This window comes from Babylonia areolata, chromosome 19 (assembly GCF_041734735.1).
Source record: "Babylonia areolata isolate BAREFJ2019XMU chromosome 19, ASM4173473v1, whole genome shotgun sequence".
NCBI lineage: Eukaryota > Metazoa > Mollusca > Gastropoda > Neogastropoda > Buccinidae > Babylonia > Babylonia areolata.
The window spans coordinates 925,339-950,372 of NC_134894.1; the positions used below are offsets into that span (position 1 = coordinate 925,339).

Below are 25,034 nucleotides of genomic sequence, written 5' to 3' on the forward strand. Positions count from 1 at the left end.
ACCATTTCAAGGCCCACCAAATTCACCATGAAATGATGAATTTGCATCTAAAACACTTAAAAAAAAAAAAAACACATTGAAAGCAAACTATACGCAAATGTATTAGTCACATTAACTTTTCTAAAGTGAATGAATGGAAACTTTGACTGCAAGAACGAAACTGAAAGAACTGGGGAAAAAAAAGTATTAAAAAAAGAAGAAGATTACTGCACCCACATTATGGACCAAGTATGAACCTAGATACTTAACAAGATGAGGATGAGGAAGTGATTTGTTTTGACACAAGTATTCTTTGCAGGCAAAGCAAAAAACAATTGTAAACTGAAATTGTATACACACGATGATGAAGAGTTACAAACATAAAACAGAATGCAAAACAGTAAGACAAATGTAGATAAAGAATTACAAACTAAGCTGTACAGAAAGCTTAAAAGATGATAGAAGACAATGAGAACTTCACAAACCAACCAAGACATTAAGTGGGACAGATGGGAGAGGTATAATTAGTACAAATGACAACAATACAGATATAATTCAGTCGGGATACTGATATGGCAGTCAGATGGTTGAAAAAGTTGACTAATGAGTTCAAGTAAAATGTTTTGTTGACGTTGCATATGGTCCATTATATGAATACTTGAGATAGTTTGAAATCATGTAAAAAGACTGAAGGAAGGGTCTCAGATGGAGTGGGATACTTGTTAAAGTTGTTCCAAGTTGTTGAATAAAAAAACTCATATATCATAATTTTGGATGTTCACAGGCTAATAACAAGCAGAATCAATTAAGATGATTTGGTTAAAGATATAAAATTCAGGCGGATCCACAATGGAGACGTTATTTTGGCTGAATGTCTGCAGATTAATTTATCAGTTTGATGACTCACATAAAAAATGAACTGAAAAACTGTAAAATGTTTACCATGTTCTGTGGACTCCAAATTATACAACAATGATAACAGCAGCAAAATAATTGAGAATTAAAAAAAACACACACACACACACAAAAACATATATTGCTTTTGGAGTTTTGATTTTCAGGAAAAACAGAATTTTGTTTCCTAACTTTCAAATCCAAGAAAATACACTAAATGATCTCTAGCAGAATGAGTCAGTTGCAGTGAAGAAAATAGCAGTTGTGGGCTACTCACTGTTCCACTTAACAGAAAAAAAGGAAGGGGGGAGGGGAGGGAGAATATCTCAATGTTGATTGCACTGTGATTATCAGAGAAATAGACATGTTAATGATGTTATTCAAATTGTGATGCCATTGTGTCTGATTATCTGAGAGCTTCAACCAAAGGTTTTCAATTGTCTAGATTAATAGCATTATTTATCTTACTTGATTATTTTGACTGTATCAGTGTATGTAATGAAAATGTTCTTCGTTTAAGATACTTTGTTGTCACCTCAGTTTACTAACACTGTTAGTGTTACAGGGGCTTCATTGATTTATTGTAAAATGTCAGCTTACAGAAGAGACCTTTTTTTCTGACAGGGTGGTGTTTGGGTATGAGGGACTGACAGCAGTTCTGAAAGTTGTGGAATCAGGTGGTAAGTGACCTTTCATACACCCTGTGTGCTTTGTTTCTCTGTGTTCTGAAAGTTGTGGAATCAGGTGGTAAGTGACCTTTCATACACCCTGTGTGCTTTGTTTCTCTGTGTTCTGAAAGTTGTGGAATCAGGTGGTAAGTGACCTTTCATACACCCTGTGTGCTTTGTTTCTCTGTGTTCTGAAAGTTGTGGAATCAGGTGGTAAGTGACCTTTTATACACCCTGTGTGCTTTGTTTCTCTGTGTTCTGAAAGTTGTGGAATCAGGTGGTAAGTGACCTTTTATACACCCTGTGTGCTTTGTTTCTCTGTGTTCTGAAAGTTGTGGAATCAGGTGGTAAGTGACCTTTCATACACCCTGTGTGCTTTGTCTCTCTGTGTTTGTATTTCTCCTTTCTGTTTTTTAATGTGCTGTACTTATCAATAGCATCATGTGTTAAGCTGTATTTGACTGCAGTACAGAACTTCAGACTGACTTGGTGTCCATGCCATTGACACCTTATTGATTCAGATCGTTATAGCCCTTGCCTGGGTTCCTCTGACAGGTGTACATACTGGTCTCCTTGCTCCTTGTTGGTAGTATTGACTGATCCTTGACCAGATCTTGTTCAGACCTTCAGTTTGTGGCCAGAAGGGGCCATGTGGCTGCTTCTTTCCCCACTTTTCTCAAGCTTTGGAGTCCATTAAAACAAATATTGTTGGTTCTGTGTCGAGGTATGCAGACTGTATATCTGTCTGTCTGACCCATACTGTCTGTCTGTCTGGCCCATGCTGTCTATTTGCCTGTCTGACCCATACTGTCTGTCTGACCCATACTGTCTGTCTGTCTGACCCATACTGTCTATCTGTCTTTCTGACCCATACTGTCTGTCTGACCCATACTGTCTGTCTGTCTGTCTGACCCATACTGTCTGTCTGACCCATACTGTCTGTCTGTCTGACCCATACTGTCTGTCTGACCCATACTGTCTGTCTGTCTGACCCATACTGTCTATCTGTCTTTCTGACCCATACTGTCTGTCTGTCTGACCCATACTGTCTGTCTGTCTGTCTGACCCATACTGTCTGTCTGACCCATACTGTCTGTCTGTCTGACCCATACTGTCTATCTGTCTTTCTGACCCATACTGTCTGTCTGTCTGACCCATACTGTCTGTCTGTCTGTCTGACCCATACTGTCTGTCTGACCCATACTGTCTGTCTGTCTGACCCATACTGTCTATCTGTCTTTCTGACCCATACTGTCTGTCTGACCCATACTGTCTATCTGTCTTTCTGACCCATACTGTCTGTCTTTCTGACCCATACTGTCTGTCTGTCTGACCCATACTGTCTGTCTGTCTGACCCATACTGTCTATTTGCCTGTCTGACCCATACTGTCTGTCTGACCCATACTGTCTGTCTGTCTGACCCATACTGTCTATCTGTCTTTCTGACCCATACTGTCTGTCTGTCTGACCCATACTGTCTGTCTGTCTGACCCATACTGTCTATCTGTCTTTCTGACCCATACTGTCTGTCTGACCCATATTGTCTGTCTGTCCCATACTGTCTGTCTGTCTGTCTGACCCATACTGTCTGTCTGACCCATATTGTCTGTCTGTCTGACCCATACTGTCTGTCTGTCTTTCTGACCCATACTGTCTGTCTGTCTGACCCATACTGTCTGTCTGTCTTTCTGACCCATACTGTCTGTCTGTCTGACCCATACTGTCTATCTGTCTTTCTGACCCATACTGTCTGTCTGTCTGACCCATACTGTCTGTCTGTCTTTCTGACCCATACTGTCTGTCTGTCGGTCTGACCCATACTGTCTGTCTGACCCATACTGTCTGTCTGATCCATACTGTCTGTCTTTTTGACCCATACTGTCTTTCTGACCCATACTGTCTGTCTGTCTGACCCATACTGTCTGTCTGTCGGTCTGACCCATACTGTCTGTCTGTCGGTCTGACCCATACTGTCTGTCTGTCTGTCTGACCCATACTGTCTGTCTGTCGGTCTGTCTGACCCATACTGTCTGTCTGTCGGTCTGACCCATACTGTCTGTCTGTCTGTCTGATTGTCTGACCCATACTGTCTGTCTGTCGGTCTGACCCATACTGTCTGTCTGTCGGTCTGACCCATACTGTCTGTCTGTCTGTCTGTCTGTCAGACCCATACTGTCTGTCTGTCTGTCTGTCTGTCTGTCTGTCAGACCCATACTGTCTGTCTGTCTGTCTGTCTGTCTGTCAGACCCATACTGTCTGTCTGTCCGTCTGTCTGTCTGACCCATACTGTCTGTCTGTCGGTCTGACCCATACTGTCTGTCTGTCTGTCTGTCTGTCGGTCTGACCCATACTGTCTGTCTGTTTGTCTGACCCATACTGTCTGTCTGTCTGTCTGACCCATACTGTCTGTCTGTCGGTCTGACCCATACTGTCTGTCTGTCTGTCCGTCTGTCAGACCCATACTGTCTGTCTGTCTGTCTGTCTGTCTGTCAGACCCATACTCTCTGTCTGTCTGTCTGACCCATACTGTCTGTCTGTCGGTCTGACCCATACTGTCGGTCTGACCCATACTGTCTGTCTGTCTGTCTGACCCATACTGTCTGTCTGTCTGTCTGTCTGTCTGTCGGTCTGACCCATACTGTCTGTCTGTTTGTCTGACCCATACTGTCTGTCTGTCTGTCTGACCCATACTGTCTGTCTGTCGGTCTGACCCATACTGTCTGTCTGTCTGTCCGTCTGTCAGACCCATACTGTCTGTCTGTCTGTCTGTCTGTCGGTCTGACCCATACTGTCTATCTGTCTGTCTGACCCATACTGTCTGTCTGTCGGTCTGACCCATACTGTCTGTCTGTCGGTCTGACCCATACTGTCTGTCTGTCTGTCTGTCAGACCCATACTGTCTGTCTGTCTGTCTGTCTGTCTGTCTGACCCATACTGTCTGTCTGTCGGTCTGACCCATACTGTCGGTCTGACCCATACTGTCTGTCTGTCGGTCTGACCCATACTGTCTGTCTGTCGGTCTGACCCATACTGTCTGTCTGTCTGTCTGACCCATACTGTCTGTCTGTCTGTCTGTCGGTCTGACCCATACTGTCTGTCTGTCGGTCTGACCCATACTGTCTGTCTGTCTGTCTGTCTGTCAGACCCATACTGTCTGTCTGTCTGTCTGACCCATACTGTCTGTCTGTCTGTCTGTCTGTCTGTCAGACCCATACTGTCTGTCTGTCGGTCTGACCCATACTGTCTGTCTGATCCATACTGTCTGTCTGTCTTTCTGACCCATACTGTCTTTCTGACCCATACTGTCTTTCTGACCCATACTGTCTGTCTGTCTGTCTGACCCATACTGTCTGTCTGTCTGTCTGATCCATACTGTCTGTCTGTCTGTCTTTCTGACCCATACTGTCTGTCTGATCCATACTGTCTGTCTGTCTTTCTGACCCATACTGTCTTTCTGACCCATACTGTCTGTCTGTCTGTCTGACCCATACTGTCTGTCTGACCCATACTGTCTGTCTGTCGGTCTGACCCATACTGTCTGTCTGTCTGTCAGACCCATACTGTCTGTCTGTCGGTCTGACCCATACTGTCTGTCTGATCCATACTGTCTGTCTGTCTTTCTGACCCATACTGTCTGCTGACCCATACTGTCTGTCTGTCGGTCTGACCCATACTGTCTGTCTGATCCATACTGTCTGTCTGTCTTTCTGACCCATACTGTCTTTCTGACCCATACTGTCTGTCTGTCTGTCTGACCCATACTGTCTGCTGACCCATACTGTCTGTCTGTCGGTCTGACCCATACTGTCTGTCTGACCCATACTGTCTGCTGACCCATACTGTCTGTCTGTCGGTCTGACCCATACTGTCTGTCTGTCGGTCTGACCCATACTGTCTGCTGACCCATACTGTCTGTCTGTCGGTGTCTGTCTGTCGGTCTGACCCATACTGTCTGACTCATACTGTCTGTCTGTCAGACCTATACTGTCTGTCTGTCAGACCTATACTGTCTGTCTGTCTGTCAGACCCATACTGTCTGTCTGAGACAAAGTAATTGACATGCAGATGATAGTGTTTGTGTACAGATGATCCATGTTTTTGTGTACAGATGATCAGATGTTTATCTGCAGATGATAGTGTGGTTGTGTACAGATGATAACTATTATAATAATAGTTTGTGTGCAGATGATAAATGTTAATCCTTTTGCTGCCAGGAAAATAAGATTTAAGTGAAATCTGTTTGCCAAGGTTTTTTTCCCAAGAAAACGGGTATAAATTTTAAAAAAAATTCTGTGCTCTTTGTTATTGGAGAAAGACCCATAAAAGTATATATATTTTCTGAAAGGTAAATGAATAAAGACTACAAAACATGTGATGCTTTCCCATTTTATATATTTTCAGTGACATGCGGTTGTTTTGAAATCAGTGTTTTGTTTTTTGTCACATTTTCAACCTGTTCATTACAAACATCTGTCAGATAATTTGCACTAAAATATTTTTCTGGACAAATGGATATCTGCACACACAAAGTCACACAAGAACAACCCCAATAAAAAAAATATAAAGAAAAAAAAAGAAAAAAAAAAGAGACAGATACACAGTGCATTGTGATTTCTCCAAGTGATAATATGGATGTGAGGCCACACCCCCTCAGTCTCCACCCCCCTCCTCTTCACCCCACTCACTCCGTCACTTCATCCAGTTCTCATCAGAATGCATTGGCCGAGTGCCAAGAAAATCGCTCACACTGTGTCCTGCTAATAATTCGGTCACTTTCTGTCATCTGCTACAGCTGTACAGCCGGCATCACTTACTGACAGTTGTGTCTTGGCTACTCTCTTGATTGCTCTCTTTATTTTCTATCAAATCATCCTATAAATGTTCATCACTGTCTTCTCTTTCAAATTTAGGCTTCAGTTCTTTCTGAGCATCAGCTGAAGAAAGCAATCTTAGTTGATTTAGCTCGCCATGATCGCATGTCTTGAGCACGGCGTCCGTCCGACATTTTGTTGAGCGAGCGAGGAGAGTCAGGCAAATATTGCGGCCAGTAACTCTCCGAAAATGTTCAAATAAAGGACTGCCTCATGATGTAGATGGTGTTTCTAGCTATGAATATAATCCAGAAAGATTCCCCAACCTAAAGCTACCAATATTTTTGTCAATGAACTGAATGCAAACCAGGGAAAAGTCAGAATATTTCGATGACAAGTTATCTCGTCATTGTGGCTGCAAAGTGTACATGCTTGTACTGACGAGTTATCTCCTTATGTAGGCAGCCAAGGGGTTAATAGTATGTTTGTGTGCATGTTAGTGTGTTTGTGTACAGATGATAACTATTAATAGTATGTTTGTGTGCAGATGATAGTGTGTATGTGTACAGATGATCAGTATTTTTATGCACAGATAGTGTGTTTGTGTACAGATGAGAGTGTGTTTGTTTACAGGTGATCATGATCAGTGTGTTTCTGTGCAGATGATGCTCACTGTTTCTGTGCAGATGACGCTCACTGCAGATGATGCTCACTGTTTCTGTGCAGATGATGCTCACTGTTTCTGTGCAGATGACGCTCACTGCAGATGATGCTCACTGTTTCTGTGCAGATGATGCTCACTGTTTCTGTGCAGATGACGCTCACTGCAGATGATGCTCACTGTTTCTGTGCAGATGATGCTCACTGTTTCTGTGCAGATGATGGATGCTCACTGCAGATGATGCTCACTGTTTCTGTGCAGATGATGCTCACTGCAGATGATGCTCACTGTTTCTGTGCAGATGGAGGAATTGAGGAGATGGCAGAGGAACTGAACAGTGGGAAGATCCAGTACGCCTACTGTCGCGTCACGGACCCCAACACAGCCCTGCCCAAATACGTCCTCATTAACTGGGTCAGCAACACTTCTCTTTTCCCCGTACTGTCCACTGCACTGTGCTGTACTGTACTGGTTCTTTGGATGGACACACCACTTGTAGCTTCATAAAGAGAAAATTATACTGTACAGCTTTGGGTACAAGTCCAAACTGCTGAAATATTAATTAGTCCATCGTTTTAACTTCAACAACACTTGTTTGTTAAGATCTGCCAAAATATGAGTAAAATAACTGAAAGCTTTGAGATGTCAGTTTGGTGTTGCTATAGATTTGGTGTAAGAGTTGAACGCTGAATGACTTAGCCATCACTATGTGTGGCAGTGTTTGTCATCCTGTGTCTGTAATTTGTCATTCCATGTCTTGTTCTGTTGATGATGAAGGACATCGTTGTGTGTCAATCTACACACTGTAGATATGATTAACTATTAGGATGTACAGTACCACTGCACAGACAGCGTGATGGTGTGTAGTGATGTGCAGTGTGATGTACAGTGTGATGGTGTGTAGTGATGTACAGTCAGTATGATGGTGTGTAGTGATGTACAGTCAGTATGATGGTGTGTAGTGATGTACAGTCAGTGTGATGGTGTGTAGTGATGTACAGTCAGTGTGATGCACAGACAGTGTGATGGTGTGTAGTGATGTACAGTCATTATGATGGTGTGTAGTGATGTACAGTCAGTATGATGGTGTGTAGTGATGTACAGTCAGTGTGATGGTGTGTAGTGATGTACAGTCAGTGTGATGGTGTGTAGTGATGTACAGTCAGTATGATGTACAGTCAGTATGATGGTGTGTAGTGATGTACAGTGTGATGATGTGTAGTGATGTACAGACAGTGTGATGGTGTGTAGTGATGCACAGTGTGTGGTGTGTAGTGATGCACAGTGTGTGGTGTGTAGTGATGTACAGTGTGATGGTGTGTATTGATGTACAGTGTGGTGGTGTATAGTGATGCACAGTGTGATGGCGTGTAGTGATGTACAGTGTGTGGTGTGATGGTGTGTAGTGATGTACAGTGTGTGGTGTGATGGTGTGTAGTGATGTACAGTGTGTGGTGTGATGGTGTATAGTGATGTACAGTGTGTGGTGTGATGGTGTATAGTGATGTACAGTGTGATGGCATCTAGTGATGTACAGTGTGTGGTGTGATGGTGTGTAGTGATGTACAGTGTGTGGTGTGATGGTGTGTAGTGATGCACAGTGTGGTGGTGTGTAGTGATGTACAGTGTGGTGGTGTATAGTGATGTACAGTGTGGTGGTGTGTAGTGATGCACAGTGTGTGGTGTATATAGTGATGCACAGTGTGATGGTGTGTAGTGATGTACAGTGTGATGGTGTGTAGTGATGTACAGTGTGTGGTGTGATGGTGTGTAGTGATGCACAGTGTGTGGTGTGATGGTGTGTAGTGATGTACAGTGTGTGGTGTGTAGTGATGTACAGTGTGGTGGTGTGTAGTGATGCACAGTGTGTGGTGTGTAGTGATGTACAGTGTGGTGGTGTGTAGTGATGTACAGTGTGGTGGTGTGTAGTGATGCACAGTGTGTGGTGTGTAGTGATGTACAGTGTGATGGTGTGTAGTGATGCACAGTGTGTGGTGTGTAGTGATGTACAGTGTATGGTGTGGTGGTGTGTAATGATGTACAGTGAGGTGGTGTGTAATGATGTACAGTGTGGTGGTGTGTAGTGATGTACAGTGTGATGGTGTGTAGTGATGTACAGTGTGTGGTGTGTAGTGATGTATAGTGTGTGGTGTGTAGTGATGTACAGTGTGGTGGTGTGTAGTGATGTACAGTGTGGTGGTGTGTAGTGATGCACAGACAGTGTGATGGTGTGGTGGTGTGTAGTGATGTACAGTGTGTTGGTTTGTAGTGATGTACAGTGTGGTGGTGTGTAGTGATGCACAGACAGCGTGATGGTGTGCAGTGATGCACAGTGTGATGGTGTGTAGTGATGTACAGTGTGTGGTGTGTAGTGATGCACAGTATGTGGTGTGTAGTGATGTACAGTGTGTGGTGTGTAGTGATGCACAGTATGTGGTGTGTAGTGATGTACAGTGTGATGGTGTGTAGTGATGCACAGTATGTGGTGTGTAGTGATGTACAGTGTGTGGTGTGTAGTGATGCACAGTGTGGTGGTGTGTAGTGATGTACAGACAGCATGATGGTGTGTAGTGATGTACAGACAGCATGATGGTGTGTAGTGATGTACAGACAGCATGATGGTGTGTAGTGATGTACAGTGTGATGGTGTACAGTGTAGTGATGTACAGACAGCATGGTGTACAGTGTGTAGTGATGCACAGACAGCATGGTGTACAGTGTAGTGATGTACAGACAGCATGATGTACAGTGTGTAGTGATGTACAGACAGCATTGTGCACAGTGTGTAGTGATGTACAGACAGCATGATGTACAGTGTGTAGTGATGTACAGACAGCATTGTGCACAGTGTGTAGTGATGTACAGACAGCATCATGTACAGTGTGTAGTGATGTACAGACAGCATGATGTACAGTGTGTAGTAATGTACAGACAGCATGATGTACAGTGTAGTGATCTAAGACAGCATGATGTACAGTGTAGTGATGTACAGACAGCATGATGTACAGTGTGTAGTGATGTACAGACAGCATGATGTACAGTGTGTAGTGATGTACAGACAGCATCGTGTACAGTGTGTAGTGATGTACAGACAGCATGATGTACAGTGTGTAGTGATGTAAGACAGCATGATGTACAGTGTGTAGTAATGTACAGACAGCATGATGTACAGTGTGTAGTGATGTACAGACAGCATGGTGTACAGTGTGTAGTAATGTACAGACAACATGATGTACAGTGTGTAGTAATGTACAGACAGCATGGTGTACAGTGTAGTGTTGTAAGACAGCATGATGTACAGTGTGTAGTAATGTACAGACAGCATGATGTACAGTGTAGTGATGTACAGACAGCATGATGTACAGTGTAGTAATGTACAGACAGCATGATGTACAGTGTAGTGATGTACAGACAGCATGATGTACAGTGTAGTGATGTACAGACAGCATGATGTACAGTGTGTAGTAATGTACAGACAGCATGGTGTACAGTGTAGTGATGTACAGACAGCATGATGTACAGTGTGTAGTAATGTACAGACAGCATGATGTACAGTGTGTAGTGATGTACAGACAGCATGATGTACAGTGTAGTGATGTACAGACAGCATGGTGTACAGTGTAGTGTTGTAAGACAGCATGATGTACAGTGTGTAGTAATGTACAGACAGCATGATGTACAGTGTAGTGATGTACAGACAGCATGATGTACAGTGTGTAGTAATGTACAGACAGCATGATGTACAGTGTGTAGTGATGTACAGACAGCATGATGTACAGTGTAGTGATGTACAGACAGCATGATGTACAGTGTGTAGTAATGTACAGACAGCATGATGTACAGTGTGTAGTGATGTACAGACAGCATGATGTACAGTGTGTAGTGATGTACAGACAGCATGATGTACAGTGTAGTGATGTAAGACAGCATGATGTACAGACAGCATGATGTACAGTGTGTAGTAATGTACAGACAGCATGATGTACAGTGTAGTGATGTAAGACAGCATGATGTACAGTGTAGTAATGTACAGACAGCATGGTGTACAGTGTAGTGTTGTAAGACAGCATGATGTACAGTGTGTAGTAATGTACAGACAGCATGATGTACAGTGTAGTGATGTACAGACAGCATGATGTACAGTGTGTAGTAATGTACAGACAGCATGATGTACAGTGTGTAGTGATGTACAGACAGCATGATGTACAGTGTGTAGTAATGTACAGACAGCATGATGTACAGTGTAGTGATGTACAGACAGCATGATGTACAGTGTGTAGTAATGTACAGACAGCATGATGTACAGTGTGTAGTAATGTACAGACAGCATGATGTACAGTGTAGTGATGTAAGACAGCATGATGCGATGTGTGTGCAGCAAGGAGAGGGGGCACAGGACTCCTTCAAGTTGAAGTGTACTGCTCACCTGAGAGACATCCAGGCCTTCCTCAAGGTACTGTGCTCTTCATTTGGTTTACCTGCTGGTGTTTGTACTGTCCGTCACATCACACACTGGTACATTGATACTCCACACAGACACATACAGACACACAGGCATGCACACACACGCTTGTGTGTGCATCACACATGCACGCACACTCTGTCTCACACACACACACACACACACACACACACACACAATCTCTGTTCATGTCTAGCCACTGGGGCCATTCTCACTTTATGCAGCAAAAACCTGTAACGTTTCACAATACTTTTTTGTGTGCAGAAATTGCATAAGGTGATGATGAGGTGATACACTTGATGGCTGCTATTAGTACATGTTATTTAGATGTGGGATCCGTAGCCAAAGAACTAAGGATTGATCTCCATTATGAACAGAAAGTATGTTTTGTTTTATACCAGACTTTAGGCTTACAGGAAACATCGTTCTTTCTTCTGTGTTTGCATACAGTTTGAAAAAGGGTAATATTGACCCTTGCAGGTTTCCTGCCGTGTTATTGCAGTTTGTAAACATTCTTCTGTCATCTGCAGGGGGGCTTGGTCCCCCAGACACCTAAGTGACACCATGGGCTTTCACAGTCACACACACAGCCCGGCTACAATGTACTTTTCTGATTCAGTCCTTCTCATATCCCTGAATGTATAGTGCAGACAGTGAAATGTGTGATGTATAGTGCAGTGAAATGTGTGTGTATAGTGCAGACAGTGAAATGTGCGATGTATTGTGCAGACAGTGAAATGTGTGATGTATTGTGCAGACTGTGAAATGTGTGATGTATTATGCCGACAATGAAATGTTTGATGTATTGTGCAGACAATGAAATGTGTGATGTATTGTGCAGACTGTGAAATGTGTGATGTATTGTGCAGACTGTGAAATGTGTGATGTATAGTGCAGTGAAATGTTTGATGTATTGTGCAGACTGTGAAATGTGTGATGTATTGTGCAGACAATGAAATGTGTGATGTAATGTGCAGACAGTGAAATGTGTGATGTATTGTGCAGACTGAAATGTATGATGTATTGTGCAGACTGTAATGTGATGTATTGTGCAGTGAAATGTGTGATGTATTGTGCAGACAATGAAATGTGTGATGTATTGTGCAGTGAAATGTGTGATGTGTTGTGCAGACAGTGCAATGTGTGATGTATAGTGTAGACAATGAAATGTGTGATGTATTGTGCAGACTGTAATGTGATGTATTGTGCAGACAGTGCAATGTGTGATGTACTGTACAGACAGTGCAATGTTTGATGTACTTTACAGACAGTGCATGTGACGATCAACGCACGCACAGAGACGGACATTGACGAGGATGACATCATCAAGCGAGTGGCCAAGGCCTCGGGGGCCAACTACAGCTTCCACAAGGAAAAGGCCAAGGCCGTCGATGCTCCCACCCCTGTGGTGAGTCACTGACTCACCTTCATTGCTCACGTCCTCACCTTTCAAAGGAAGGTTTTCAGTACTGGTGTCGGTTGGTCTGAGTGGAGTGCTTGCTCAGTGGAGTAATGTGGCAGTGCCAGAGGAATGTACCCATCATATTTTGTGGATGACAGTTTGTTTGTTTTTTTGTTTTTTTTTGTTGCTGCCCCATCATCTGCACCGTTTCAGTGGCATTACTCCCACACCGCTCATTTAGATTCCCCTATACACGGCCACACCCAGGTTTGTCCGTCGCAGTTCCAGCGTCGGCAGTCCACAGGGAACCATCGATGTTAGGTCGCCAGGAGGCCACACAACAGAGGAGACCCTGCACTGCTGCTGAGTCACTTCTGTGGTGTTCAGTGGTGCCTGTTCTGTTTTAACGTACTTAGGACACCACCTACTAAGGCCCCTACTAACGACAATAATGGCTTAGTCGCAGAGACAGACTGAGTGAGCGTCCCTCCCAGAGTGGAGACTGCCACCACATCCCTCAAACAACAACCCCCCATGAATCTGCTGACACTGACGACATTGACAGGACTCACCCCAAGCATGGAAGTGGAGGGGTATTGAAACTGAGGTCACCATGAGAGCAGGGCATGAAAGGCCACAGACTTTGAGACTATTTTGTTTATATTGATGACGATGAAGGAGGAGGAGGATGACGATGATGATGACGATGTTGCTATGGAGGTCCATTTTGGTTTGGGATCGCGTGACAAGGCTGTACTCTACGCTTCCTGTCATAATGATATCCTGGCATTAACCAGGCCCGAGAGATACAGACATTTGCAGTGTTGGTCACGTAATTAGAGCAACACATCCAAAGGTGCATCCTTGAAGTGGATGACACTCGACTGTGTGGTCCCAGTCTCCTCATTTAAGCCCACAGCACACTCAACTCTGGGTAGGAGCTTGCCATGGGCCGAAAAACCCACCTCCGCTGGGATTCGAACCCACGTCCTCCCAGCCGTCAGTCGCAACGCTAACCACTTCGCCACAGCGGCCGGTGGATGACAGTTTTTCAGTATGAACCACTATTTGATGTTGTTTACTCTATAGTTTCATGGATCACTGCAGCTACTTTGAGATACTGAAGACACAACACTCTTAGATACTGAAGACACAACACTCTTAGATACTGAAGGCACAACACTCTTAGATACTGAAAACACAACACTCTGAAGGCACAACACTCTTAGATACTGAAGACACAACACTGTTAGATACTGAGGACACAACACTCTTAGATACTGAAGGCACAACACTCTTAGATACTGAAGGCACAACACTCTTAGATACTGAGGACACAACACACTTAGATACTGAAGGCACAACACTCTTAGATACTGAAGGCACAACACTCTTAGATGCTGAAGACACAACACTCTTAGATACTGAAGGCACAACACTCTGAAGACACAACACTCTTACTGCTGTACAGTGAAGGTGTTTAGGGCAGGGACTGTACAGTGAAGGTGTTTAGGGCAGGGACTGTATAGTGAAGGTGTTTAGGGCAGGGACTACCTGGTGTACAGTGAAGGTGTTCAGGGCAGGGACTGTATAGTGAAGGTGTTTAGGGCAGGGACTGTACAGTGAAGGTGTTCAGGGCAGGGACTACCTGGTGTACAGTGAAGGTGTTTAGGGCAGGGACTGTACAGTGAAGGTGTTTAGGGCAGGGACTGTATAGTGAAGGTGTTTAGGGCAGGGACTGTATAGTGAAGGTGTTTAGGGCAGGGACTACCTGGTGTACAGTGAAGGTGTTTAGGGCAGGGACTGTATAGTGAAGGTGTTTAGGGCAGGGACTGTATAGTGAAGGTGTTCAGGGCAGGGACTACCTGGTGTACAGTGAAGGTGTTTAGGGCAGGGACTGTATAGTGAAGGTGTTTAGGGCAGGGACTGTATAGTGAAGGTGTTCAGGGCAGGGACTACCTGGTGTACAGTGAAGGTGTTTAGGGCAGGGACTGTATAGTGAAGGTGTTTAGGGCAGGGACTGTATAGTGAAGGTGTTTAGGGCAGGGACTACCTGGTGTACAGTGAAGGTGTTCAGGGCAGGGACTGTATAGTGAAGGTGTTTAGGGCAGGGACTGTATAGTGAAGGTGTTTAGGGCAGGGACTACCTGGTGTACAGTGAAGGTGTTTAGGGCAGGGACTGTACAGTGAAGGTGTTTAGGGCAGGGACTACCTGGTGTACAGTGAAGGTGTTTAGGGCAGGGACTGTATAGTGAAGGTGTTTAGGGCAGGGACTGTACAGTGAAGGTGTTTAGGGCAGGGACTACCTGGTGTACAGTGAAGGTGTTTAGGGCAGGGACTGTACAGTGAAGGTGTTTAGGGCAGGGACTGTATAGTGAAGGTGTTTAGGGCAGGGACTACCTGGTGTACAGTGAAGGTGTTTAGGGCAGGGACTGTACAGTGAAGGTGTTCAGGGCAGGGACTACCTGGTGTACAGTGAAGGTGTTTAGGGCAGGGACTGTACAGTGAAGGTGTTCAGGGCAGGGACTACCTGGTGTACAGTGAAGGTGTTCAGGGCAGGGACTACCTGGTGTACAGTGAAGGTGTTTAGGGCAGGGACTGTATAGTGAAGGTGTTCAGGGCAGGGACTACCTGGTGTACAGTGAAGGTGTTTAGGGCAGGGACTGTATAGTGAAGGTGTTTAGGGCAGGGACTGTACAGTGAAGGTGTTCAGGGCAGGGACTACCTGGTGTACAGTGAAGGTGTTTAGGGCAGGGACTACCTGGTGTACAGTGAAGGTGTTTAGGGCAGGGACTGTATAGTGAAGATGTTTAGGGCAGGGACTGTACAGTGAAGGTGTTTAGGGTAGGGACTGTATAGTGAAGATGTTCAGGGCAGGGACTACCTGGTGTACAGTGAAGGTGTTTAGGGCAGGGACTGTATAGTGAAGGTGTTTAGGGCAGGGACTGTACAGTGAAGGTGTTTAGGGCAGGGACTGTATAGTGAAGGTGTTCAGGGCAGGGACTGTACAGTGAAGGTGTTCAGGGCAGGGACTACCTGGTGTACAGTGAAGGTGTTCAGGGCAGGGACTGTATAGTGAAGGTGTTCAGGGCAGGGACTACCTGGTGTACAGTGAAGGTGTTTAGGGCAGGGACTGTACAGTGAAGGTGTTCAGGGCAGGGACTACCTGGTGTACAGTGAAGGTGTTTAGGGCAGGGACTGTACAGTGAAGGTGTTTAGGGCAGGGACTGTATAGTGAAGGTGTTCAGGGCAGGGACTGTATAGTGAAGGTGTTTAGGGCAGGGACTGTATAGTGAAGGTGTTCAGGGCAGGGACTACCTGGTGTACAGTGAAGGTGTTTAGGGCAGGGACTGTATAGTGAAGGTGTTTAGGGCAGGGACTGTACAGTGAAGGTGTTCAGGGCAGGGACTACCTGGTGTACAGTGAAGGTGTTTAGGGCAGGGACTGTACAGTGAAGGTGTGTGCAGGGCACAGACTACCAGCGTGTGATCCCGACCCGCGACATCAACACCAAGTCCAGGGACCAGTTCTGGGCAGAGACAGAAAAGGAAGAGAATCGGCGCCGACAGGAGGAGCTGAAAAAAGCACAGCAAGAGAAAGAGAGGGCGGAACAGGATCGTAAAGAGAGAGAGGTAATGAGAAAGACAGGGTGGAAAGAGAGAGAGGCAATGAGAGAAAGAGGGTGGAAAGAGAGAGAGGTAGTGTGAAAGAGAGGGTGGAAAGAGAGAGAGAGAGAGGTAATGTGAAAGAGAGGGTGGAAAGAGAGAGAGAGAGAGGTAATGAGAAAGAGAGTGTGGAAAGAGAGAGAGAGGTAATGAGAAAGAGAGGGTGGAGAGAGAGAGGGGGTAATGAGAAAGACAGGGTGGAAAGAGAGAGAGAGGTAATGAGAAAGACAGGGTGGAAAGAGAGAGAGAGGTAATGAGAAAGAGAGGGTGGAAAGAGAGAGAGAGGTAATGAGAAAGAGAGGGTGGAAAGAGAGAGAGAGAGAGAGGTAATGAGAAAGACAGGGTGGGAAAAGAGAGAGAGAGAGGTAATGAGAAAGAGAGGGTGGAAAGAGAGAGGTAATGAGAAAGAGAGGGTGGAAAGAGAGAGAGAGGTAATGAGAAAGACAGGGTGGAAAGAGAGAGAGAGAGGTAATGAGAAAGACAGGGTGGAAAGAGAGAGAGAGAGGTAATGAGAAAGAGAGGGTGGAAAGAGAGAGAGAGAGGTAATGAGAAAGACAGGGTGGAAAGAGAGAGAGAGAGAGGTAATGAGAAAGACAGGGTGGAAAGAGAGAGAGAGGTAATGAGAAAGAGAGGGTGGAAAGAGAGAGAGAGGTAATGAGAAAGAGAGGGTGGAAAGAGAGAGAGAGGTAATGAGAAAGACAGGGTGGAAAGAGAGAGAGAGGTAATGAGAAAGACAGGGTGGAAAGAGAGAGAGAGAGGTAATGAGAAAGACAGGGTGGAAAGAGAGAGAGAGAGGTAATGAGAAAGACAGGGTGGAAAGAGAGAGAGGTAATGAGAAAGACAGGGTGGAAAGAGAGAGAGAGAGGTAATGAGAAAGACAGGGTGGAAAGAGAGAGAGAGAGAGGTAATGAGAAAGACAGGGTGGAAAGAGAGAGGGGGGGGGGTAATGAGAAAGACAGGGTGGAAAGAGAGAGGTAATGAGAAAGAGAGGGTGGAAAGAGAGAGAGAGGTAATGAGAAAGACAGGGGTGACTACAGCACTGCATTCAGTGGGAGGGACTGTATGTTGTTCAGTGGGAACAGAGAGAGGGGGGTGACAGGGCAGAGAGGGGTTCTGTCATTGAAGACTGGTGATGGGTGTTTCCATGGCACATGTCTGTGTGTGGCTGGTCAGATGTAGACTGGTGATGGGTGTTTCCATGGCACATGTCTGTGTGTGGCTGGTCAGATGTAGGCTGGTGATGGGTGTTTCCATGGCACATGTCTGTGTGTGGCTGGTCAGATGTAGGCTGGTGATGGGTGTTTCCTGTGGCACATGTCTGTGTGTGGCTGGACAGATGTAGGCTGGTGATGGGTGTTTCCATGGCACATGTCTGTGTGTGGCTGGTCAGATGTAGACTGGTGATGGGTGTTTCCTGTGGCACATGTCTGTGTGTGGCTGGTCAGATGTAGGCTGGTGATGGGTGTTTCCTGTGGCACATGTCTGTGTGTGGCTGGGACAGAGACCGTGCTCTCAAGGGACAGATCCTGTCTTGTGCAGTGTGTCCTGTAATGATGTGGGGGGGTTGGCTCCTGGAGGTAGTAATGATGTGTGGGGGGGTTGGCTCCTGGAGGTAGTAATGATGTGTGGGGGGGTTGGCTCCTGGAGGTAGTAATGATGTGTGGGGGGGTTGGCTCCTGGAGGTAGTAATGATGTGTGGGGGGGTTGGCTCCTGGAGGTAGTAATGATGTGGGGGGGTTGGCTCCTGCAGGTAGTAATGATGTGTGGGGGGGTGGCTCCTGCAGGTAGTAATGATGTGTGGGGGGGTTGGCTCCTGCAGGTAGTAATGATGTGTGGGGGGGTTGGCTCCTGGAGGTAGTAATGATGTGGGGGTGGGGTTTGGCTCCTGCAGGTAGTAATGATGTGTGGGGGGGTTGGCTCCTGCAGGTAGTAATGATGTGGGGTGGTGGTGGCTCCTGCAGGTAGTAATGATGTGGGGGTGGGGTTTGGCTCCTGCAGGTAGTAATGATGTGGGGGGGGGGGTTGGCTCCTGCGGGTAGTAATGATGTGGGGGGGGGTGGCTCCTGCAGGTAGTAATGATGTGTGTGGGGGGGGTGGCTCCTGCAGGTAGTAATGATGTGTGTGGGGTGGTTGGCTCCTGCAGGTAGTAATGATGTGGGGGGGTTGACTCCTGCAGGTAGTAATGATGGGGGGGTTGGCTCCTGCAGGTAGTAATGATGTGGGGGTGGGGGTGGCTCCTGCAGGTAGTAATGATGTGGAGGTTGGCTCCTGCAGGTAGTAATGATGTGGGGGTGGGGTTTGGCTCCTGCAGGTAGTAATGATGTGGGGGGGGGGGTTGGCTCCTGCGGGTAGTAATGATGTGGGGGGTGGTGGCTCCTGCAGGTAGTAATGATGTGTGTGGGGGGGGTGGCTCCTGCAGGTAGTAATGATGTGTGTGGGGTGGTTGGCTCCTGCAGGTAGTAATGATGTGGGGGGGTTGACTCCTGCAGGTAGTAATGATGGGGGGGTTGGCTCCTGCAGGTAGTAATGATGTGGGGGTGGGGGTGGCTCCTGCAGGTAGTAATGATGTGGGGTGTGTGTGTGTGTGTGTGGGGGGGGGGCTCCTGCAGGTAGTGATGATGTGGGGGTGGGGGTTGGCTCCTGCAGGTAGTGATGATGTGTGGGGGGTTGGCTCCTGCAGGTAGTAATGATGTGTGGAGGGGTTGACTCCTGCAGGTAGTAATGATGTGTGGGGAGGGGGGTTGGCTCCTGCAGGTAGTAATGATGTGGGGGGAGGGGGGTTGGCTCCTGCAGGTAGTAATGATGTGGGGTGTGTGGTTCCTGCAGGTAGTGATGATGTGGGGGGGGGGGGTTCCTGCAGGTAGTAATGATGTGGGGGGGGGTTGGCTTCTGCAGGTAGTAATGATGTGTGGGGAGGGGGGTTGGCTCCTGCAGGTAGTAATGATGTGTGGGGAGGGGGGTTGGCTCCTGCAGGTAGTAATGATGTGTGTGGGGTGGTTGGCTCCTGCAGGTAGTAATGATGTGGGGGGGTTGACTCCTGCAGGTAGTAATGATGGGGGGGGTTGGCTCCTGCAGGTAGTAATGATGTGGGGGTGGGGGTGGCTCCTGCAGGTAGTAATGATGTGTGTGTGTGTGTGTGGGGGGGGCTCCTGCAGGTAGTGATGATGTGGGGGTGGGGGTTGGCTCCTGCAGGTAGTGATGATGTGTGGGGGGTTGGCTCCTGCAGGTAGTAATGATGTGTGGAGGGGTTGACTCCTGCAGGTAGTAATGATGTGTGGGGAGGGGGGTTGGCTCCTGCAGGTAGTAATGATGTGGGGGGAGGGGGGTTGGCTCCTGCAGGTAGTAATGATGTGGGGTGTGTGGTTCCTGCAGGTAGTGATGATGTGGGGGGGGGGGGGGGTTCCTGCAGGTAGTAATGATGTGGGGGGGGGTTGGCTTCTGCAGGTAGTAATGATGTGTGGGGAGGGGGGTTGGCTCCTGCAGGTAGTAATGATGTGTGGGGAGGGGGGTTGGCTCCTGCAGGTAGTAATGATGTGTGGGGAGGGGGGTTGGCTCCTGCAGGTAGTAATGATGTGGGGTGTATGGTTCCTGCAGGTAGTGATGATGTGGGGGGGGTTCCTGCAGGTAGTAATGATGTGGTGGGGGGGTTGGCTCCTGCAGGTAGTAATGATGTGGTGGGGGGGTTGGCTCCTGCAGGTAGTAATGATGTGGTGGGGGGGTTGGCTCCTGCAGGTAGTAATGATGTGGGGGTGTGGCTCCTGCAGGTAGTAATGATGTGGGGGTTGGCTCCTGCAGGTAGTAATGATGTGGGGGGGGGGTTCCTGCAGGTAGTAATGATGTGGGGGGGTGGCTCCTGCAGGTAGTGATGATGTGGAGGTTGGCTCCTGCAGGTAGTAATGATGTGGGGGGGTGGCTCCTGCAGGTAGTAATGATGTGGGGGGTGGCTCCTGCAGGTAGTAATGATGTGGGGGGGGAGGGGGGGCAGGGGGGGGGTGATGTACTGTGGTCCTGCTGTCTGCAGTGTGGAGACACAGGGCTGGCCACAGAGGGGAGGGAGCTGAGTGGTGGTGGCTGGAAGTGTTGGCTGTGAATGTGTGATGTGCATGACACTGGTGACACCACTGATTGTTGGTGGGAATCACTGCCTTTGGAATGCCCTGTTTGACAGAAATCTTTCGCGTTGCATTGTTTGTCTCTGTCTCTCTTTGTCTGTGTGACGTTATTGTCCAGCATCTTGTCAAAGAATGTGTACAGAGGACTGCGTTATTTACTTTGTTTGGAATGAACATGTAGCCTTGATCTTACCATGTCTTTTTCTTTGACATATATATTGTTTTCTATTTTACACTTTTCCTTTGACTCTCCTGTAATCTCTGTTTCTGTTGCTCTGGAATGAAATTTTCAGCTCTTGTTTTGCAGATAAGTCTCTTATTTTAGTTTCTTTAAAGAACTCCGTAGAATCAGTCTGATTTTGAAGTCTTTATTTTGTGTTCATTTGTGGTGTTGAATTGAAAGAGGGTGTGATGTGTGCTAGTGTGTGACGCTGAACTGAAGTGTGTGATGTGGTGTGATGTGTGACACTGTACTGAAGTGTGTGATGTGGTGTGATGTGTGACGCTGAAGTTGTGTGATGTGTGACACTGTACTGAAGTGTGTGATGTGGTGTGATGTGTGACACTGTACTGAAGTGTGTGATGTGGTGTGATGTGTGACACTGTTCTGAAGTGTGATGTGGTGTGATGTGTTATGCTGAAGTGTGTAATGATATTTGATGTGTTGTGGTGTGTGACGCTGTACTGAAGTTACTTCCAACATGGTGAGGTGTGTCTGTCTGTGATTTGGTGATGTAGTGAGGCCATACAGGTGTGGTGTGTGTGATGTGGTGATGTGGTGAGGCCATAAAGGTGTGGTGTGTGTGATGTGGTGATGTAGTGAGGCCATAAAGGTGTGGTGTGTGTGATGTGGTGATGTAGTGAGGCCATAAAGGTGTGGTGTGTGATGTGGTGATGTAGTGAGGCCATACAAGGTGTGGTGTGTGTGATGTGGTGTGATGTGGTGAGGCCATACAAGGTGTGGTGTGTGATGTGGTGTGATGTGGTGATGTAGTGAGGCCATAAAGGTGTGGTGTGTGATGTGGTGATGTAGTGAGGCCATACAAGGTGTGGTGTGTGTGATGTGGTGTGATGTGGTGAGGCCATACAAGGTGTGGTGTGTGTGATGTGGTGTGATGTGGTGAGGCCATACAAGGTGTGGTGTGTGATGTGGTGTGATGTGGTGATATAGTGAGGCCATACGAAGGTGTGGTGTGTGTGATGTGGTGTGATGTGGTGAGGCCATACAAGGTGTGGTGTGTGATGTGGTGATGTAGTGAGGCCATACGAAGGTGTGTGTGTGATGTGGTAAGGCCATACAAGGTGTGGTGTGTGTGTGTGATGTGGTGAAGCCAGACAAGGTGTGGTTTGTGATGTGGTAAGGCCATACAAAATGTGTGTGATGTGGTAAGGCCATACAAGGTGTGGTATGTGATGTGGTAAGGCCATACAAGGTGTGTGTGTGATGTGGTGTGATGTGGTAAGGCCATACAAGGTGGTGGTGATGGTGATGTGGTAAGGCCATACAAGGTGTGGTGTGTGTGATGTGGTAAGGCCATACAAGGTGTGGTGTGTGTGATGTGGTGTGATGTGGTAAGGCCATACAAGGTGTGGTGTGTGATGTGATGTGGTAAGGCCATACAAGGTGTGTGTGATGCGGTAAGGCCATACAAGGTGTGGTGTGTTTGATGTGATGTGATGTGGTAAGGCCATACAAGGTGTGTGTGTGTGATGTGATGTGATGTGGTAAGGCCATACAAGGTGTGGTGTGTGTGATGTGGTAAGGCCATACAAGGTGTGGTGTGTGTGTGTGATGTGGTGAAGCCAGACAAGGTGTGGTTTGTGATGTGGTAAGGCCATACAAAATGTGGTGTGTGATGTGGTAAGGCCATACAAGGTGTGGTATGTGATGTGGTAAGGCCATACAAGGTGTGGTGTGTGTGATGTGGTGTGATGTGGTAAGGCCATACAAGGTGTGGTGTGTGATGTGATGTGGTAAGGCCATACAAGGTGTGTGTGATGCGGTAAGGCCATACAAGGTGTGGTGTGTTTGATGTGATGTGATGTGGTAAGGCCATACAAGGTGTGTGTGTGTGATGTGATGTGATGTGGTAAGGTCATACAAGGTGTGGTGTGTGATGTGATGTGGTAAGGCCATACAAGGTGTGATGTGATGTGGTAAGGCCATACAAGGTGTGTGTGATGTGGTGTGATGTGGTAAGGCCATACAAGGTGTGGTGTGTGATGTGGTGTGATGTGGTAAGGCCATACAAGGTGTGGTGTGTGATGTGGTAAGGCCATACAAGGTGTGGTGTGTGATGTGGAAAGGCCATACAAGGTGTGGTGTGTGATGTGGAAAGGCCATACAAGGTGTGGTGTGTGATGTGGTAAGGCCATACAAGGTGTGGTGTGTGATGTGGTAAGGCCATACAAGGTGTGGTGTGTGTGAGACAGCTGCGTGAAGCGAAGGAGCGTGACCGGCGGATGGAAGAACACCTGCGTGGTGTGAAGCAGCAGAAAGAGGCAGAACGTAAAGCCAACGCCTTGAACAAAGAGGCTGAGAAAGAACTCTGGGTAAACCCTCCCTCTGCCGCCTCTCTGCCCAGAATGCTGCCTGTAGTCAGCCGCTAGCTGTGGCTGGGCGTCAGTGTTGTGCATGCTGCTGCTTCCTTCTGTGGCTGTGTTGTGTACTGTTCTCATTGTGTTGGTTTGGGGGCTGCTGTCAGGGTCGGTCTTTATTAGGACACTTCATTAACAAACCTTCTGTCACTGTTGTTTGGGGGCTGCTGTCAGGGTCTGTCTTTATGACACTTCATTAACAACCCTTCTGTCACTGTTGTTTGGGGGCTGCTGTCAGGGTCTGTCTTTATTAGGACACTTCATTAACAACCCTTCTGTCACTGTTGTTTGGGGGCTGCTGTCAGAGTCTGTCTTTATTATGACACTTCATTAACAACCCTTCTGTCACTGTTGTTTGGGGGCTGCTGTCAGGGTCTGTCTTTATTAGGACACTTCATTAACAAACCTTCTGTCACTGTTGTTTGGGGGCTGCTGTCAGGGTCTGTCTTTATTATGACACTTCATTAACAACCCTTCTGTCACTGTTGTTTGGGGGCTGCTGTCAGAGTCTGTCTTTATGACACTTCATTAACAACCCTTCTGTCACTGTTGTTTGGGGGCTGCTGTCAGGGTCTGTCTTTATTAGGACACTTCATTAACAACCCTTCTGTCACTGTTGTTTGGGGGCTGCTGTCAGGGTCTGTCTTTATTAGGACACTTCATTAACAACCCTTCTGTCACTGTTGTTTGGGGGCTGCTGTCAGGGTCTGTCTTTATTAGGACACTTCATTAACAACCCTTCTGTCACTGTTGTTTGGGGGCTGCTGTCAGGGTCTGTCTTTATTAGGACACTTCATTAACAACCCTTCTGTCACTGTTGTTTGGGGGCTGCTGTCAGGGTCTGTCTTTATGACACTTCATTAACAAACCTTCTGTCACTGTTGTTTGGGGGCTGCTGTCAGGGTCTGTCTTTATTATGACACTTCATTAACAACCCTTCTGTCACTGTTGTTTGGGGGCTGCTGTCAGAGTCTGTCTTTATTATGACACTTCATTAACAACCCTTCTGTCACTGTTGTTTGGGGGCTGCTGTCAGGGTCTGTCTTTATGACACTTCATTAACAACCCTTCTGTCACTGTTGTTTGGGGGCTGCTGTCAGAGTCTGTCTTTATTATGACACTTCATTAACAACCCTTCTGTCACTGTTGTTTGGGGGCTGCTGTCAGGGTCTGTCTTTATTAGGACACTTCATTAACAACCCTTCTGTCACTGTTGTTTGGGGGCTGCTGTCATGGTCTGTCTTTATTAGGACACTTCACTAACAACCCTTCTGTCACTGTTGTTTGGGGGCTGCTGTCAGGGTCTGTCTTTATTAGGACACTTCATTAACAACCCTTCTGTCACTGTTGTTTGGGGGCTGCTGTCAGGGTCTGTCTTTATGACACTTCATTAACAACCCTTCTGTCACTGTTGTTTGGGGGCTGCTGTCAGGGTCTGTCTTTATTGGGACACTTCATTAACAACCCTTCTGTCACTGTTGTTTGGGGGCTGCTGTCAGGGTCTGTCTTTATTAGGACACTTCATTAACAACCCTTCTGTCACTGTTGTTTGGGGGCTGCTGTCAGGGTCTGTCTTTATTAGGACACTTCATTAACAACCCTTCTGTCACTGTTGTTTGGGGGCTGCTGTCAGAGTCTGTCTTTATTATGACACTTCATTAACAACCCTTCTGTCACTGTTGTTTGGGGGCTGCTGTCAGGGTCTGTCTTTATTGGGACACTTCATTAACAACCCTTCTGTCACTGTTGTTTGGGGGCTGCTGTCAGGGTCTGTCTTTATG

At 46.8% G+C, this 25,034-nt stretch overlaps 1 protein-coding gene across 2 annotated transcripts in view; it reads left to right on the forward strand.

Moving 5' to 3' along the window:
• LOC143293359 (drebrin-like protein B) overlaps positions 1-25,034 on the forward strand; it is a 48,461-nt gene that overhangs the window by 352 nt on the left and 23,075 nt on the right. Inside the window, exons 2-7 of one of the 2 annotated variants that reach the window (XM_076604165.1) lie at positions 1,498-1,553; positions 7,316-7,428; positions 11,393-11,467; positions 12,744-12,884; positions 16,346-16,510; positions 23,089-23,208. In XM_076604165.1, the coding sequence (XP_076460280.1) occupies positions 1,498-1,553; positions 7,316-7,428; positions 11,393-11,467; positions 12,744-12,884; positions 16,346-16,510; positions 23,089-23,208 (670 nt within the window). The remainder of the gene's footprint in view (positions 1-1,497; positions 1,554-7,315; positions 7,429-11,392; positions 11,468-12,743; positions 12,885-16,345; positions 16,511-23,088; positions 23,209-25,034) is intronic. The other variant, XM_076604166.1, reaches the window with a different exon arrangement.